The following is a 17,516-nucleotide window of genomic DNA, read 5'->3' as shown; positions in this document are numbered from 1 at the left end:
TAATGAATGCATAGGGGTGTTAAACGTGTAATGGTATGTCCCTACATTAGGCTTTGGAAAAGATAACAGCATTGCAAAAGAAGCAGTCTTAAGTTATTTTCTTGTGAATTTTTGTGATTGTAAAACATTTATAACACTTAATGTCTTCTCTTTAAGATACAGCAGCCCAAGTGTCTTGCTTTGTAGCCTTACAGTTAGTGGTGGTCATATATGTATGCATATATATTAACACCCCCTCACAACGGCCCCAGGTTGGACCAGCCCACCGGGAAAACTCCCGACTCTCCCGATTAGCCAGCACACGGTAGGCATGATGTGATGATTAATGCTATGCTGAGGCTCGCCATTGGAGGCTCTGAGCTTCCAAATACCTGAGGCCACTACCTTGGGCCAGGAGGACCTGTAACAAAATTGGTGCTACTGGTCCTGACCGGTCGGCTCAAAAAAAATTTTTCTACCCCTGCTTAATAGAGTGATGGCTTATTTATGTAGTACGTTTTTGGATTAAAAATTTGTGGTATGCAGTGATAGGACTTACTCTGTGGACTCTTCTTTCCTGTTGGTAAACCACCCATAGTAGTCTCCCTTTGCACCCAGTCTAGTCAAGCACTCCTGTGTGCATAAAGACATAATGTAGAGGACTGCACACTTGCAGGGACAACTTCATGTTTTGGACAAATTACAAGTTAGTTCACTGTAATAACAGAACATCACCACAATAGCAGCAGGAAAGGAAGAATTCCACCTGCAGGTGTTTGAGGTCCAGCCTTTGTTTTAAGACCTCCAAGCCACTTTTATCCTGCTGTAATGCCAGGAAGGCAAAAAATCTGCGCCATTTAACCAGGACCTCAGATAACTGAACCTTTAACACAAAGAAAATAATGACAAAAAACACAAGTCAGCCATCTCCACCCTTATCACAACTTAATAATTTGAATATGACATTATTACTTTGACCTTAAATTATCCTCCAATACCTACTAAAAACTGAGGTCGTCCCAAGGCAGACATTTTGACTGCAGAGAAGCTGTTCTTTGAGCTTGCACCTATAATGAGGATATACTTGGTGTTAATAAAAGTGAAACAAACTCATGATTGTCAAGGAATATCTAAAAAGCTTTGACCACATTTACGTGGACCGAGGAATGTCACGTTATACAATAAAACCATTGAGTCATAGGGGCAGATTTTACTAACCACACAAAGCAACACACAATGCAGCCCAAATGTCACTGCTACTTTTAATTGTTCAGGTGCAGTACTGGTGCATTATTTTTGTGATCAAAATGATAATGACACTATCTGAATTACCCAATGAGAAGACAATTAGTTGACTACTATAACTACGCTTCCCAACCCTATTAAATGAGGTAGGGTCAGATGCGGTGCTGATGCAGTGGTACTGCGAAACAGTACAATGCAACTACACCACTGAAAACCAAGTCTGAAGTCCAGCACAAAATGTTTCTGCTAATTATATGGTGAAATATTCAGATGTGTCTTACATAGACTGGTTCACAATGTACGCACACATGCTTGTGAACACAGATGTTCATTAGCACTAATAAGCACTCAGCAAAACTACAACAAAACAGAATTGAAAACAAGTGTTGAGGTGACTGCCTGAACAGCTACAGACATGGAGGAGGTGTGTCAGACATGACGCTCTCAACTGCTTCATGACAATCTGATTGGTGTTATGCCCAAAACACACCCATGGCTAATGAAAATGATCACTAAAACCCTTGCTGGCGGGAGTCTTACTTTGGCTGTGCAAATAGTAGTGCTATAGCTTGTGTAAAACCCCCAGCTAGACAGACAAAAATGATGCATATCACTTGCATTCTTACGGAAAACATCAGCTACGACATGTTGGCTATATGGTGTGCTTTTCTGGGCAGGAACCACCATGCAGGTTCCTTCAGTTTTGAGGACCTCAGCGGCTGGAGAAGACCAAGTGGATGGCCATGATTCACCTAGCTGTGACAGACTGACGCTTACTTTTGATAGGTGGGGATGGGCCAGTTATCTGCATGGGTGGTGGCTATCCAGCACCCAAAGTGGTTCTGTAGTATAGTGGATGCTATGACACATGGCACCAGCTCATGCTCCCATACCTGACCCTGTTGAAAACACGCCAAATGGACTGCTATAAAATGTCAAGATAATGTATATAGTGTTAATCCCGGAGCAAACATTTGCAATCATTGGGAGGAAATATTTAATCAATGACAAATCTTCATATCTGCAATATCCTGCATCCTTCATTTATTTATTGTGTGTTATGTATATACAGCTAGAGTTAGTTTGTTTTGTTTTTGTTTTTTTGCTTGTTTTTTAAACCCTATTTATCAGTACCACACACCTTGGACTTTTAGTCTGTGTTTTCATCTGTTCATGCAGTGCATCAATATTTCATTCTGTGACATCATCTGTGATGTTTTTTGACAATAAAAAATGAGTCTAAGCCTAAATATATAAGCCAGCACAGCACAGATATAAACCTAAATCTAATAAATAAATCTGTAAATCTCTTGAGTTAATTGTGAAGTAGTGTTACTGGTGAGTTGGGTTAACCTACCAGATGCTTTGATACATTTAAGGAAGACTTCCATATGCTGGTCACACTTGGCTTCATCAGCATAAAAATATGTGCAGGCTCCCCTCTCTCCCCCGGAGTGCTCTTGAAATTGATTGGGTGCTTTGTAATTTTTCTCTACACGATCCAAGCCTGGAGATGAAAACAAATGTGCATCCATATTATTACTGGTAATTACATCATATACTGTGTTTACAAATGAGAACAAAACAAGGCATCTTACCTATGCCCCCTTTGCCTGCAAATGATATGCACGAGCTAAAACAGAAGAAACACAAAAGGACAAAACAATTTAATTTGCTATGTGTTTAAGCAACATTTGAATTTAAGCTGCATCAGAGAAAAGCATTTCATTTCAGAGTTCAACTTGTGAAATTCCACTCCAGCTTTGAAGATTTTGTCCTCATGGCAAGAGGATACCAGAGATCTGTATTATGTTCAGTGACCCCAAACATGTGCCGTCAGCCTCAAGTAACAATCAGAGAACTAAACACAGTGTGCTGAGCAGAGACAGTAGACTGATGCAAAAGAAGTGTATTTGGAGAGGTCTTGTTTTGAGCACTGTTAGATAGTGTATGAAATTATGCTAGATTTTTGTAGATAATTATTTTTAAATTACATACTTATTGCTAGTACTACTGATTAATCACTTAATTTTTTAAATTACCAAGTCGAGACGGCGTTAACGCAGGAAACAAAATTCAAGATGGTTCAAAAACTCTACAAAACACAATACAACTAAATAGTATATCTTAGTGCATGAGATGGTAAAACTGCAGTGATGTCATGCTACTTACTAGAGATATGCCAAATCATTTTAACAACACAGGATAATTATACAACCCCAATTCCAATGAAGTTGGGACGTTGTGTAAAATGTAAATAAAAACAGAATACAGTGATTTGCAAATCCTCGTCAACATATATTCAATTGAATACACCACAAAGACAAGATATTTAATGTTCAAACTGATAAACTTTATTGTTTTTGTCCAAATATTTGCTCATTTTGAAATGGATGCCTGCAACACGTTTCAAAAAAGCTGGGACAGTGATATGTTTACCACTGTGTTACATCACCTTTCCTTCTAACAACACTCAATAAGTGTTTGGGAACTGAGGACACTAATTGTTTGAAGCTTTGTAGGTGGAATTCTTTCCCATTCTTGCTTGATATTTAACTTCAGTTGTTCAAAAGTCCAGGGTCTCCATTGTCGTATTTTGAGCTTCATAATGCGCCACACATTTTCAGTGGGTGACAGGTCTGGACTGTAGACAGGCCAGTCTAGTACCTGCACTCTTTTACTCTGAAGCCATGCTGCTGTAACACGTGCAGAATGTGGCTTGGCATTGTCTTGCTGAAATAAGCAGGGACGTCCCTGAAAAAGACGTTGCTTGGATGGCAGCATGTGTTGCTCCAAAACCCGGATGTACCTTTCAGCATTGATGGTGCCATCACAGATGTGTAATGCTGCGTTTACACATAACGACGACAAGTCATGAATGCCACGAAGTACACATTCTTGGTCGCTGATCACAAATGTGATGATTTGGGGCAGAGGCGTCAGGTGTCCTCAGGAACTGCTGCAACCTGTTACCACACATTACGATTAATGGCACATGTTGCCGAAGAATTATCAGGAACCATTACGCACGGTCAAGAATAGTGTTCCACGTTGTTACGCGCTATCGCGCGCTATTGCGCGTAACAGTGCATCGTTAAGTTCTGTCACATTGTGAACGAGGTGAATTGTCTCCACACACACACACCCATATTCATCCAACCAAATTCAGATCGCTCCAGTTTTTCAGAAGAACTTTGTGACTGCATGCGTAGTTGGGCTCTGTGCCATGGAGTGGTGCAGAGAGGAGGAGGAGGACAGAGCCAGATGTGTGGCTTCAAGCGGCTCTCATCTGGCGCATTTTCCCAAACATTATGCACATGCAGCAGGTGGAACACCTGCAGGAGCGCGCTGAAGAGCACTGAAATTAGACTTTTAGCCGACTTGGTGTCAGCAATCAAACTGAATGCGGTGCAGCAGGGCTTAATTGTGCGCGCGCTTCTTCCTCTGCCGGACTGGAGGAGGTGCAGAGATGTCTGGCTGCACGTTGAGTCTCCTCTCGCTCCTCTGGTTGCTCAAACTTGTTCTCCCGCTCATCGGTTACAACAGCAGGTGGAACACCTGCAGTAGCGTCCTGAGGAGCTTCAGCAGGAACTGTGGAACGACATTTGGAGCAGAGTTTAATTGTACGCACGTGACAGAAAACTGGCGCGGCGCGCAGTGAAATGTGACGCCACGTTACAAGTCGTGTCAAAACTTGACAGTTTCCGTGTCACTTCGTAATAACACGTGACAGTTTGGGCTCCAAGAACCATCACAGGAACGACTACGAATGTTGTCACGTTCTATTAAGGATCATTACTCATCAAGACGGATCAATACGCTCAGTTGCGACCTCCACAACTTGAGACGAAATGACGGTGATGTGTGACATTCGTGGAAGATTTTTTGACAGGCAAAAACATGCTCCACGAATATCAATATCACGCACCAACACGCACTATTAAGAAACCTATTCAGATGCGTTAAGTCACATTAAGAATGTCAGGAATGTGTCACGAATGACAGAAAAATGACATTCGTAACGCGTCTTGGTTATGTGTAAACGCACCTTTAGTTGCCCATGCCATGGGCACTAACACACCCCCATACCATCACAGATGCTGGCTTTTGAACTTTGCGCTGGTAACAATCTGGATAGTCTTTTACCTCTTTTGTCCGGAGGACACGACATCGATGATTTCAAAAAACAATTTGAAATGTGGACTCATCAGACCACAGCACAGTTTTCCACTTTGCATCTGTCCATTTCAAATGAGCTTGGGCCCAGAGAAGGCTGCAGCATTTCTGGATGTTGTTGATGTATGGCTTTCACTTTGCATGGTAGAGTTTTAACTTGCACTTGTAGATGTAGCTACAAACTGTTAACTGATAATGGTTTTCTGAGGTGTTCCTGAGCCCACGCTGTAAGATCCATTACACAATGATGATGTTTTTAATACAGTGCCGCCTGAGGGATCGAAGGTCACGGGCATTCAATATAGGTTTTCGGCCTTGCTGCTTAGGTGTAAACTTCTGGTCTATTTTTTTCACACAGTTGGTCACAAAGTGGTGATCCTCGCTCCGTCTTTGCTTGTGAACGGCTGAGCCTTTTTATACCCAATCATGACACTCACAATTAGTGTCCTCAGTTCCCAAATGCTTATTGAGTGTTGTTAGAAGGAAAGGTGATGTAACAGTGGTAAACATACCACTGTCCCAGTTTTTTTGAAACGTGTTGCAGGCATCCATTTCAAAATGAGCAAATATTTTCACAAAAACAATAAAGTCTATCAGTTTGAACATTGAATATCTTGTCTTTGTGGTGTATTCAATTGAATATAGGTTGAAAAGGATTTGCAAATCATTGTATTCTGGTTTTATTTACATTTCACACAACGTCCCAACTTCACTGGAATTGGGGTTGTAATAATAATAACAACAACAACAACAACAACAGTAACAACAGCAATCAGACATGTCTATCATTCACCAATCCAGATCTGGATCACCTCCAAAATTCAGTGGAGTCTTCCATACCCTAATATCTATCTGTGGTGCAAATTTGGTGAGTCTGTTATTTTAAGACAACAAAAATTTGAGATCCTATCATACGTTGTAGAAATGCCATGTTTCCTCTACATCTGACACATAAACGTGAAAGATAAAAAAAAAAAAGAAAATCAGTGTTTTTGGTTTATTAATTAGAAATTTGATGTGAGCATTTTGGTGCTTTATTATTATTATTTAATTTTTAATGAATATCAAAAATATTTACTGATTTAAAATATTATTTATTATTTATTCAACATTCGCCAATTTCATTCACCATGACTGATAAAATGACTAAAAATTATTTGTGATCCTTGTGGTTTACAATGCACTCGTGGAGAGAATTACAAGTTAAACAACACTCCCGCTGCCAGACACACTACTTGTATGAAGTTGGTGCTGTCTTCCAAATTGAAAATGATCAGATCACAGATCAGACTACTACTCATGTGACAGCATTCCTCATGACTTTGGCTCCAATGCCAGCCAATCCAGTGAAAGGGGCTTAGATAAAGACAACCAATCGTTGATACCAAGAAAGGAAAACGCCCTGCAAAGCACTGAACCTCTTAATAATAGAGAACTGAGATCATCCACCATGGAAACATTGGAAATGGATGTAATTACTGTACCTCTGTACAAAGGCCTAAGAGTTATTTGATTGATTCTGTTTGTCTGCCGGTACAAATTATCTCAAAACCAATTTCAAAACTTCCATGGCTATATAGTCCTTGGGTCAGGGAAATGCTGATTAAAGTTCAAAGCAGCTCCAGAATCATTTCTTGGAAATTCAAACAGTCTTACTTTTTTTTTGTAAAATTCTCAGATCTTGGTGAACCCTACATTCCCACTGCAGATTGAAAGGCTGCTGGAAAAGGGCTTTTATACATATCAGGTGAAGAGCCTGAGAATAAATTCTTGAATTTTCAAGTCCTTGCAGGTCACAATGGCTTTGATGGAACAAAGCCTGGCTCTCCAAGGACTTGGCTGTGGGCTTAAAACCAGAGGATTCAGGTATCAAGCCCACCACTTAACACTAGAGACCATCACCTCCCCACATCACATTCAAATAGAAGTTACTCAGTTTTAATACAATCTTTTAAACCCTGTAATTTCTTAGAAATGAAAAAAGCATTCAAAACTCTACAGTACTGCATTTTTTAATATGTAAAAAAAAAAAAAAAATCTAAACTCTACAGCAATACATATTTATTACTGAATTTTTATCCACTATTCAATGAACTGTAAAGTTGCAGCTTTCTTACTCCTTTGCTATGTGCTCAGGCTTCTCCTGGCTGATGTCTTCCTCTACACTGTAGTCTAGGACAGCACCAACACCAAACGCTTGGTTCTTCTGGATCAACGGCTTGATGGTGTGGTGGTTCTCTCCAGCCACAAACTGGCCATAAAAGGTCATCTTCATAACTTGCTCAAAGGCATCCTGACCCAGGATCTTCTGACCTAAAGCCATTATCTACAGAGAGACATAATAGAAAAGGTTTTTAATTTCTGGCTGGTATATAATGTGTCTTTTCTTTTTTGAAAAAAAAATAAATAAAAAATTATATATATATATATATATATATATATATATATATATATATATATAATTAACTTAAAAAAAAACACACACATATGATTCCAGAATGTTCTTTATATTAAAGAGCTGGAATCATTCCATAAAGGGAAAAAAAATACATAGATACAGCCAGGTTCATGTGTGATGTTCAAATGTTTAGTTAATGAACTTCATAATGGACTCTTTGTGAAATAAAGGGCAGCACGGTGGCTTAGTGGTTAGCACTGTTGCCTCATAGGAAGAAGGTCACAGGATCGATTCCCACCAGTGGACTTTCTGTGTGGAGTCTGCATGTTCTCCCCGTGTTTCTTCTGGGTGCTCCGGTCTACCATATCTCACGGCATGTCGTGATTCAGCAGCATGAAATATACATTAATCTATTGGTTCATGATATTGTAACGAAAAGCGCCACATTTTCTTAACGGGAGCACGATTTCATTCTAATACATTCTGTGATGGCTGCACAAAATTAAAAGTGAATCGGGGGGTGTCGGGTGTGGTTAAGGTTAGGGTTGGGGGGTTGGAAATAGTGAGTTAAAAAAAAACCCTGTCATGAAAATTTTAATCATTTCGTGACGGGAGCTCAGAAAAAAAAAGTGTGAGACTGGGTTGGCTCCACTTTTCTCCCACATTTAAAGACATGTAGGTTAGGTGAACTGGATACTTTATAGTAGTCCAGGTCTCCCTTGCAAAAGAGATCAATGGGACTAACATGGTTAAATAAAGGCTAATTTAAATTAAATTAAAAAACAACTCATCAGAAAGTGTTACTCTGAGATAAGATATTTAGTCCATTTTATACCCGTATTTTGCAGAATAATCTGCAAATCAACTGTAACATGGTGTGTACAAAGGCCCAACCCCATCACAAAGTTTGAAAATGAAAATGAAAATGAAAACTGTTTATTTCGAACATTTGATACAACAACAATTACAAGATAGATCAGTAAAGACAACAACAAAAAAGTTCCTACTGTGTACCCAACATGTCCGAAAAGGGGTAGGGTGAAGCATCAGCTTATTTATCCCTACCCCTTCTTCCCCACAACCAGTAATACCCTTTGCCACATATACACATAGATTCCTACACACCTAAACCGATATCAATATATATATATACATATATATACACATACACATACATATATACATACACACATCAACATACATACACATATACATACACATATACATATATACACAAACATAAATATACACCTACACATACCTACTTACATACAAAATACTATATATTTACAAGCCGAAGCAAAAAACAAAAACACCCTAACCCTCATTACCCTTCCTCCTCCCTATACCCAGAAAAAAACATATTTTTGTACCGCTGTTTGAACTGGTTCATGCTTGGACATTGCTTGAGCCCCACTCCCAATCTGTTCCACATCCTCACCCCACAGACAGAAATACAGAAACCTTTTAATGTTGTTCGTGCCCACTGATGCTTTAAATTAAATTTCCCCCTCAGACTGTAATCCCCTGATCTGTTAAAAAACATATTTTTAATATTTGCTGGAAGTAAATTGTTTATTGCTTTATACACAATTTGTACTGTTTGAAAATGAACCAAGTCTGTGAATTTTAAGAATTTGGATTGTAAAAATAGTGGATTTGTATGATCTCTATAGCCAGTATTATGAATAATTCTTATAGCTCTTTTCTGCATTACTGATAGTGATTGTGTTGTACCTTTATAAGTATTACCCCATACCTCTGCACAGTACTGTAAATATGGTAAAACCAGTGAGCAGTAAAGAATGCGGAGTGAGTTGTGGTCCAGAATATGTTTCGCTTTGTTTAGAACTGAAATGCTTCTTGACAGTTTACTTTGTATATGTTTTATATGAGTCTTCCAGTTTATCTTATCATCTATTATCACCCCCAGAAACTTATTTTCATGTACCCTTTCAATATCTACCCCCTCGACTTGTAACTGAACCTGTATGTCTGTATTACAATAGCCAAATAACATGTATTTTGTTTTACTTAAGTTTAATGATAATTTGTTTCTGTCAAACCATATTTTCAATTTTCCCATTTCTATACTGATCCTCCTCAGTAACTCCTGCAAATCCCCCCCTGAACAAAAAATGCTTGTGTCATCTGCAAATAATACTAATTTTAATATTTTGGAAACATTGACAATATCATTTATATAAATTAGAAACAGTTTTGGACCCAATACTGACCCCTGTGGGACGCCACAAGCATTGTCCAAGCATGATGATGTATATTCCCCCAACTTCACAAACTGTTTTCTGTTACTTAAGTAGCTTCTCACCCAGTGCAACACCAACCCCCTAATCCCATACTGTTCAAGTTTATTGATTAATATGTCATGATTAATTGTATCAAAAGCCTTTTTAAGGTCTATAAATATTCCAACTGAATGTAATTTGTGGTCTATGGCGTTTGTAATCTCCTCAACTGATTCTATTAATGCAAGTGATGTTGAACTATGTGCTCTGAATCCATATTGACTATCAGTAAGTAATTTATGTTTATTTATGAATTTGTCTAATCTATTATTGAATAACTTTTCTAATAATTTGGAAAATTGTGGAAGCAAAGAAACAGGTCTATAATTTGTGAAGTAGTGTCTATCCCCAGTCTTATACAGCGGCACAACCTTAGCTATTTTCATTTGATTGGGAAATTTACCGGTTTGAAATGATAAGTTACAGATGTATGTTAATGGTTCTACAATCCATTCAATGACCTGTTTTACCACCACCATATCAATTTCATTTAAATCGGTAGATGTTTTATATTTACAATTATTCACAATGTCTATAATTTCATTTCCATCCACTGCTGTGAGGAACATTGAACAGGGATTTCTTTCTATGAGATTATTATCCCAATCCTCAGGTTGGGAATCGGGAATTTTTTCTGCCAAGCTTGGTCCAATATTTACAAAAAAATTATTAAAACCGTTGACTACCTCATCCTTATTTTCCTTCTTGACATTATTATCAATGAAATACTGAGGGTAACTCTGTTTTTTATTACCATTTTTGATAATGCTATTTAATATATCCCATATTCCTTTAATATTGTTTTTGTTATTATATATGTTACTATAATATTCCTTCCTACATACCCGTATAATATTAGTTAATCTATTTTTGTATTTCTTATATCTATTTTCTGCCTCTTTAGTCTTTAGTTTTATGAATTCTCTATACAGTGTATTTTTCTTATTACATGCATTTCGTAACCCTTTCGAAGTTTCATGAAAATGTGTGGTGTGAAGCACAGTGGGCTGCAGTCTGCACTAAACCACTTGGTTATCAGCTTCTTGATCTCCTCATATATAAAAAGAAAAGCTCAGAAAAAAACAATTCTTCAAATTACCATACATGTTCTGTGCAGAATGACACTCAGGACTTATTTATTTATTGTGCAGTACTGAAACCAACTGCCTTTGCTGCAAGGCCACTGTGCGGTTACAGTGTCAACACGACTAATCCTGATAACTCAACTGCTGAGCAACCTTGCAAATTACTTCACCTTAAATGGGTGGGGGTTGGGATTAAAATTAGGATAAGAGCTGGAATTGAATATTTTCTGACATGCACAAGAAGTTTGGAAAATTAGAACAATACTTCTTTTTCAGGACTATGATGTTGCACATGTCCAGACATATACGCTGTAGCAGAATCCCAAAATGGTTCATAACCAAATCTGGAATATACGAGGTCTATTAGAAAAGTATCCGACCTTATTTAAAAAAAAAAAAAACATATGGATTTGAATCACGTGTGCTTGCGTGAGCCAACCTTGAACCTTCATGTGCATGTGTGATTTTTTTCACGCCAGTCGGTTGCGTCATTCGCCTGTGAGCAGGCTTTGAGTGAGGAGTGGTCCACCCCCTCGGCGGATTTTCATTGTCAGAGAAATGGCTGAGAGACTGCTGCTTTGCTTGATCAAATTTTTTATAGAAACTGTGAGTCACATCCATGTGGACACCATTCGAGAAATTCAGGTGGTTTTTGGTGAAAATTTTATGGGCTTCAAAGACATTAAGGGATGTTACTGTCCCTTTAAGGACGGCCCACAGCAGCTGTGGGGAGCGCCGCGCTCCAGCTGCCATCGACAGGCTGGACGACCATTTCATTTCTAAACGGATCGCTCTGTGGATCCGTGACCATCGTGTGAACTTTCTCTGGTTATCACAAGAGCTGGACATCACCCATTTTCCTGCAGATTTCACTTTTAACAAGAGATTTTGTCATGGAAAGCCGAGCGGACGCTTCACACATCATGATGGATTCGCTGCTGGACCGACACAAAACCACCTCTGTTTTGGTCTCACAGGACGGCTTTGAGATGGCGTTCAGACAGCTGTCGGTGGTTTTTCAGTCGAGTGATTATCCAAAAAATTGTGGATGTGCCTGGACATGCCAGAACATGTTCTGTGACGCTTCATCACGGCGTTGCTTTGCGCGTCGTGGCACCGCCGTGACGCGCGGAATTCCTCCGCACGTCTGTCTCAATTTGCCGAAAAAGTGCTGATGTCCACGTCTTTCCACAATTCCTGTGCTAGTCCAGACGACGTCCCGGATAAAACACAGCATCCAGTTTGGAAATGAACGGCACATTCCACTGTTATGAGGAGTTTTTGTCATGGAAAGGAGCGGACGCTTCGCGCGTCACGACGGCAAGCGAGACAAAGACCACCTCCCTTTCGGAGTGTCAGAAGGACAAGCTGGGACATGCCTTCTCTGATACTCACTCGACTGGTAAGCACTGAAAGGCATGTCCGCCGAGGGGGGTGGACCACTCCTCACTCAAAGCCTGCTCACAGGCGAATGACGCAACCGACAGGCGTGAAAAAAATCACGCATGCGCATGAAGGTTCAAGGTTGGCTCATGCAAGCACACGTAATTCAAATCCATGTTTTTTTTTTTAAATAAGGTCGGATACTTTTCTAATAGACCTCGTACATGTTCTGCACATTTTGTGAATCAGAGTGAAGAGGTTCTTTTTTTTTTGGGGGGGGGGGGGGGGGCATCTCCAGATGTGCCTCTGGTGTCAGAACAGGGCTCTAAACCCATCTCAGCTGCTGAGCAGCTTGGCAAATTATTTTATTTTATTTTAAATGGTTTGGGGTGAGGGACAGAATTATAGAATAAAGATTTGGGTATAGGTTTTGTGAAATACATAAAATGTTTATAAATTTGAACAATACTTCCCCCTTCCAGAGCATGGCTTTGCACATTTCCTGAAGTCTTGTGCAGTAGAACCATTCCAATTTGGTCCAGGTCCCATTCAGTTTAGGGTTAAGATGAGAATGTTTGAGTGTAATGTTTCTGAAATCCATAAAAAGTTTAGAAATTTGAGCAATACTTGTGCTTCTAGACCATGGATTTGCACAATTCCACAAAGCTTGCACTCTGGCAGAATAACACCATGGTCCAGGTCCAATTGTGGAATATCGGAATATACACTCAACAAAAATATAAACGCAACACTTTTGGTTTTGCTCCCATTTTGTATGAGATGAACTCAAAGATCTAAAACTTTTTCCACATCCACAATATCACCATTTCCCTCAAATATTGTTCACAAACCAGTCTAAATCTGTGATAGTGAGCACTTCTCCTTTGCTGAGATAATCCATCCCACCTCACAGGTGTGCCATATCAAGATGTTGATTAGACACCATGATTAGTGCACAGGTGTGCCTTAGACTGCCCACAATAAAAGGCCACTCTGAAAGGTGCAGTTTTATCACACAGCACAATGCCACAGATGTTGCAACATTTGAGGGAGCGTGCAGTTGGCATGCTGACAGCAGGAATGTCAACCAGAGCTGTTGCTCGTGTATTGAATGTTCATTTCTCTACCATAAGCTGTCTCCAAAGGCGTTTCAGAGAATTTGGCAGTACATCCAACCAGCCTCACAACCGCAGACCACGTGTAACCACACCAGCCCAGGACCTCCACATCCAGCATGTTCACCTCCAAGATCGTCTGAGACCAGCCACTCGGACAGCTGCTGAAACAATCGGTTTGCATAACCAAAGAATTTCTGCACAAACTGTCAGAAACCATCTCAGGGAAGCTCATCTGCATGCTCGTCATCCTCATCGGGGTCTCGACCTGACTCCAGTTCGTTGTCGTAACCGACTTGAGTGGGAAAATGCTCACATTCGCTGGCGTTTGGCATGTTGGAGAGGTGTTCTCTTCACGGATGATGCGAAGGAGATGTGTTGCACTGCATGAGGCAAATGGTGTTATATTATGTCATGTTGAGTACAGGGAAACGTGCATGCATGCATGGTCATGGGTTGCATGGGTGCATGTATGTGGGTTAGAAGTGTTATATTGTCAAATCTCATTGAATCTAGTGTGTGAATTGGTGTATGCAAGGGTATTTGTGTATAGAGGTAGTGTATTTATGTAAATACATGTTGATATGTATAATGCAAGGTGTGTGTTTATATAGGTATATATGATCTCAAAAAATTTTTTATTTATTCTTGTCTGCGTAGTCGAAAATAAAATATGTGAAAAGGGGTAGAAAATATAAGTTTTACTTCATTCTACTCCCTTTGAGTAATGTACGGATTTTCAAGGATGAATGTGCGCAATGTATAAATGTTTTTAAACTTGCTCAAATAAAGTATTCATCATCATCATCAACCTGTACTGGTCATATTTGTAAATAAATTACACACACACTATATATATATATATATATATATATATATATATATATATAAGCACTCTAAAGTGCTGCTGTTAATAAACCAAGTCGTCTTACTGCTTTCCAGCTGACGCCAAACGAACACAAATTTACCTCTTCGTTCTTATCAACCACGAAGTCATAAGAGCAGAGTTTGAGAACCACCAAACTTCTGAGCAGCTCTGCAGAGTTTTTACTCTTGTAAGCCTCCCGGGTCTGGTCAAAGTCCACGGCGGAAAAAGAGGCTCCTCCTCCCCGCCGCTGCTCCGTCCACCGCGGCTCATGTTCGGCGCCGCTGCGGCACCGACGCTGTGTTTGTGTCGAGGCCGAGGTGACGGTGGACCGGACTGGTACGGCTAACCGTGTCCCGGTCCGGTTTAAGGCCGATACGGTTTTAGCGTAAAACATCAGCCTGACATTCAAAAGGCCTGACGTTTATCTTGGCACGCGACAGGCGACACCGCAAACACAGCCAGCGTCTCGTGCAGTGGGCGGGGCGAAAGTGACGTCTTGGCAAGTTTACGTGTTTTTTTTTTTTAGTTTTGTTTTTTCCATACAGGTGCGGAGATATCATAGGTGGCACAAACCCCCCTGACTGTGACATAATTAAGTGGTTGCTCTATCTTAACTGCTAATAATTATCTAATATGATTAACTTTTACGCAACGGAATTATCGGAGGCCTATCTGGATTAAACGTGGTGGAAATAAAATATTGCTTGGATCGATATCTAGAGATGAATACACTTTGGAGAAGTTTGGTCAAACATCAAAGCTCAAGCTTACATGGTCCAAAAAACTTTTTCTTTTTTTTTTTTGTATATCTCAACTACCAGCCTACATGGATCAAACTTCGTAGATATCTAGAGATGATTACATCTTAGTGTACTTTGGTCAAGGTTCATGAAAACATGATCTGAAAAGCATCTTTGTGTCTTTCAACAACCAAGAAACAAAGATGGTTGACTGAAAGCACATACTGGGCAACAAAATGTCTGTGATAGGCATCTTGTCTAGGGTGTACCCCACCTCACGTGACCTTTAACTGGAATAAGCAGGTATAGAAAATGAATGAATGGATGGACGGATATGAATGGACAATGAAATCACACAGAAGTCATATGAAAAATAAATGGCCAAAAGCATCAGTGCAGACGTGTATTTTCTTGTGCGTACATTGTGGTGGTGTGCAGTGTGTGCAGGATATGCATCAGCCCTCTGTTGCCTTCCATTGACATTGAAGTAAACAAACATGCCATTTAACACTATTTAAATGATAATCAGTTGCAATTAAAAGTTAGTTGTTCAGAGTGAACAGATGCTGCAGTACTTTAAATTTTGCACTCATATGGATTGCACATGTGCATTGTGATAACCATGCATAGTTTAAGCTTTTATGAATACCCTGAAGATATGAACTCCTGGAAGGGTCCCATCACGTGCAGTCCATGGCCAAAACAACATGAGATTACTGAGAAAACAACAGACAAGAGTAAATGTGTGATTGTGCAGTTTGCAGCCATTTACAGAGAAATCCAGTGGACTGGATGTCATTAGTTTCCCAGACACACGACCTCATTTATTCAGGAGCTTCTTGGCCTAAAATTTGGGCAGCTCAGGAGGTGCCACTTTGTTTGTGTTAACAGATGGGGGCGCTATTGTCTCGCATGTGTTTGATGCACTGGCCTCCCACATCACAAACAAAAGACACAAGCTGTCAAGTTGAGCCAAACTACATAAAAATTGAGGAAACTATACAGCTAATAATTTTATATTTAATAAAAAAAAATACACTTTTATGCTGAAAATGATGAAGAATATTTTTATTGTTTCATAATATGATATAATAATATTTTTTTAGGATTTAAAAAAAGGAGTACATAGCATGGATTTACGCGTGAAAACCTGTTTTGAATAGAAGGGTTTTATTTATTGGTGCTCCTTTTGCGCACAGGCCTGCTGTGAGCGCGGTGGCGCACGCATGGCGCACAAAGCCAAACACAGAGTAACAAATCAGGAATTTCCCTCCTGCCACTACTGAGAGCGAAACAGCAGGACCAAAGTTACGGATTAAGCCCTCAGAGAGCAACAAGCGTTTTCCTGAAGGCTCTAATTGATCCGCGCGTTCCGCTGCGCCATAAAGGGCAACGTCATAAGGAGAAAAAGTTTCTCTTTTTTTCAGCGTCCCAGTGAGTGTTGCGGTTTTGCGTGATGGCCTCCTTTAGACGTTTTCGTGTAATTAATAGCGCACTGCGGGAGAAAGAAAAGCAATCAGCAAGAACATTGTAATCTTTAAACTTGGCTTTTCCCCCCTTTTTTTTAAGTAGTGCTTTTGGATTTGCTGCTCACTTTTCCTGAGTTTGTCGATGGCGCAGGAGGTAGCAACTTTTTAAGACACCTTTTTCTTTGGGGAAAGCGTTGGATTTTGTAGTTTTTAAAACTGTTCGTGTGGATTATGTGCTTGGCTGCAGATGTTTAAGGTCCAGTGAGAAGCCATCGCCAGCTTCGAAGAAGGAAATGTGGAGTAAAAAGGGAGTCTAGAAGGATGCTGCCACTTGTACAATGGAAGTGAAGAACTATTTAGTGGTTGTCGCCGTGGTTTGTCTCTCTTTTTGCTCTTGTTTCAGCCAAGAACTTAATCCTAAAGGCAGGAATGTCTGCAAGACATCTGGGTAAGACAGCTGGAGTACAAATCAACTTGTTTGAAACTTTTCTTTGTGCCATGTTCGACTACATTTTTTTTCCTTTGTGGCTGCTAGAAGCTTGCTTTAAAATATTTATAAGCGCTATAATCTATCCTGTGGATTTATTTGAAAATTTTTGAGAAATTGATTCAAAGTTCGTTTTTTTTTTTTACGGTAATAATGTGAATAGCAGCTCCGCTGTATGACGTATAGACTTTAGTGAGCTGCTTAAAGAAAATCTTCCAGAATGTTTTATATACGTCTTCTTTTCGTTATAACTTGTGCATCGCTT

General features: G+C 39.7%; 2 protein-coding genes across 2 annotated transcripts in view; one reads left to right on the top strand and one right to left on the bottom strand.

The window, feature by feature from the left end:
- The window catches only part of prodhb (proline dehydrogenase (oxidase) 1b), a 69,087-nt gene extending 54,113 nt beyond the window's left edge, over positions 1-14,974 (bottom strand). Inside the window, exons 1-7 of the mRNA XM_034170902.1 lie at positions 14,656-14,974; positions 7,518-7,726; positions 2,823-2,857; positions 2,582-2,731; positions 982-1,046; positions 746-862; positions 539-612 (exon numbers count right to left, since the gene is read on the bottom strand). Of these exons, the coding sequence (XP_034026793.1) occupies positions 539-612; positions 746-862; positions 982-1,046; positions 2,582-2,731; positions 2,823-2,857; positions 7,518-7,726; positions 14,656-14,949 (944 nt within the window). The 5' untranslated portion in view covers positions 14,950-14,974. The remainder of the gene's footprint in view (positions 1-538; positions 613-745; positions 863-981; positions 1,047-2,581; positions 2,732-2,822; positions 2,858-7,517; positions 7,727-14,655) is intronic.
- A 1,567-nt stretch (positions 14,975-16,541) lies between these two features.
- Positions 16,542-17,516, top strand: part of scarf2 (scavenger receptor class F, member 2) — a 67,973-nt gene continuing 66,998 nt past the window's right edge. Inside the window, exon 1 of the mRNA XM_034170901.1 lies at positions 16,542-17,212. Coding sequence (XP_034026792.1) covers positions 17,103-17,212 — 110 coding nt within the window. The 5' untranslated portion in view covers positions 16,542-17,102. The remainder of the gene's footprint in view (positions 17,213-17,516) is intronic.

The sequence above is a fragment of the Thalassophryne amazonica genome, chromosome 5, assembly GCF_902500255.1.
Source record: "Thalassophryne amazonica chromosome 5, fThaAma1.1, whole genome shotgun sequence".
NCBI lineage: Eukaryota > Metazoa > Chordata > Actinopteri > Batrachoidiformes > Batrachoididae > Thalassophryne > Thalassophryne amazonica.
This window is presented reverse-complemented; position numbering and strand designations above follow the sequence as displayed.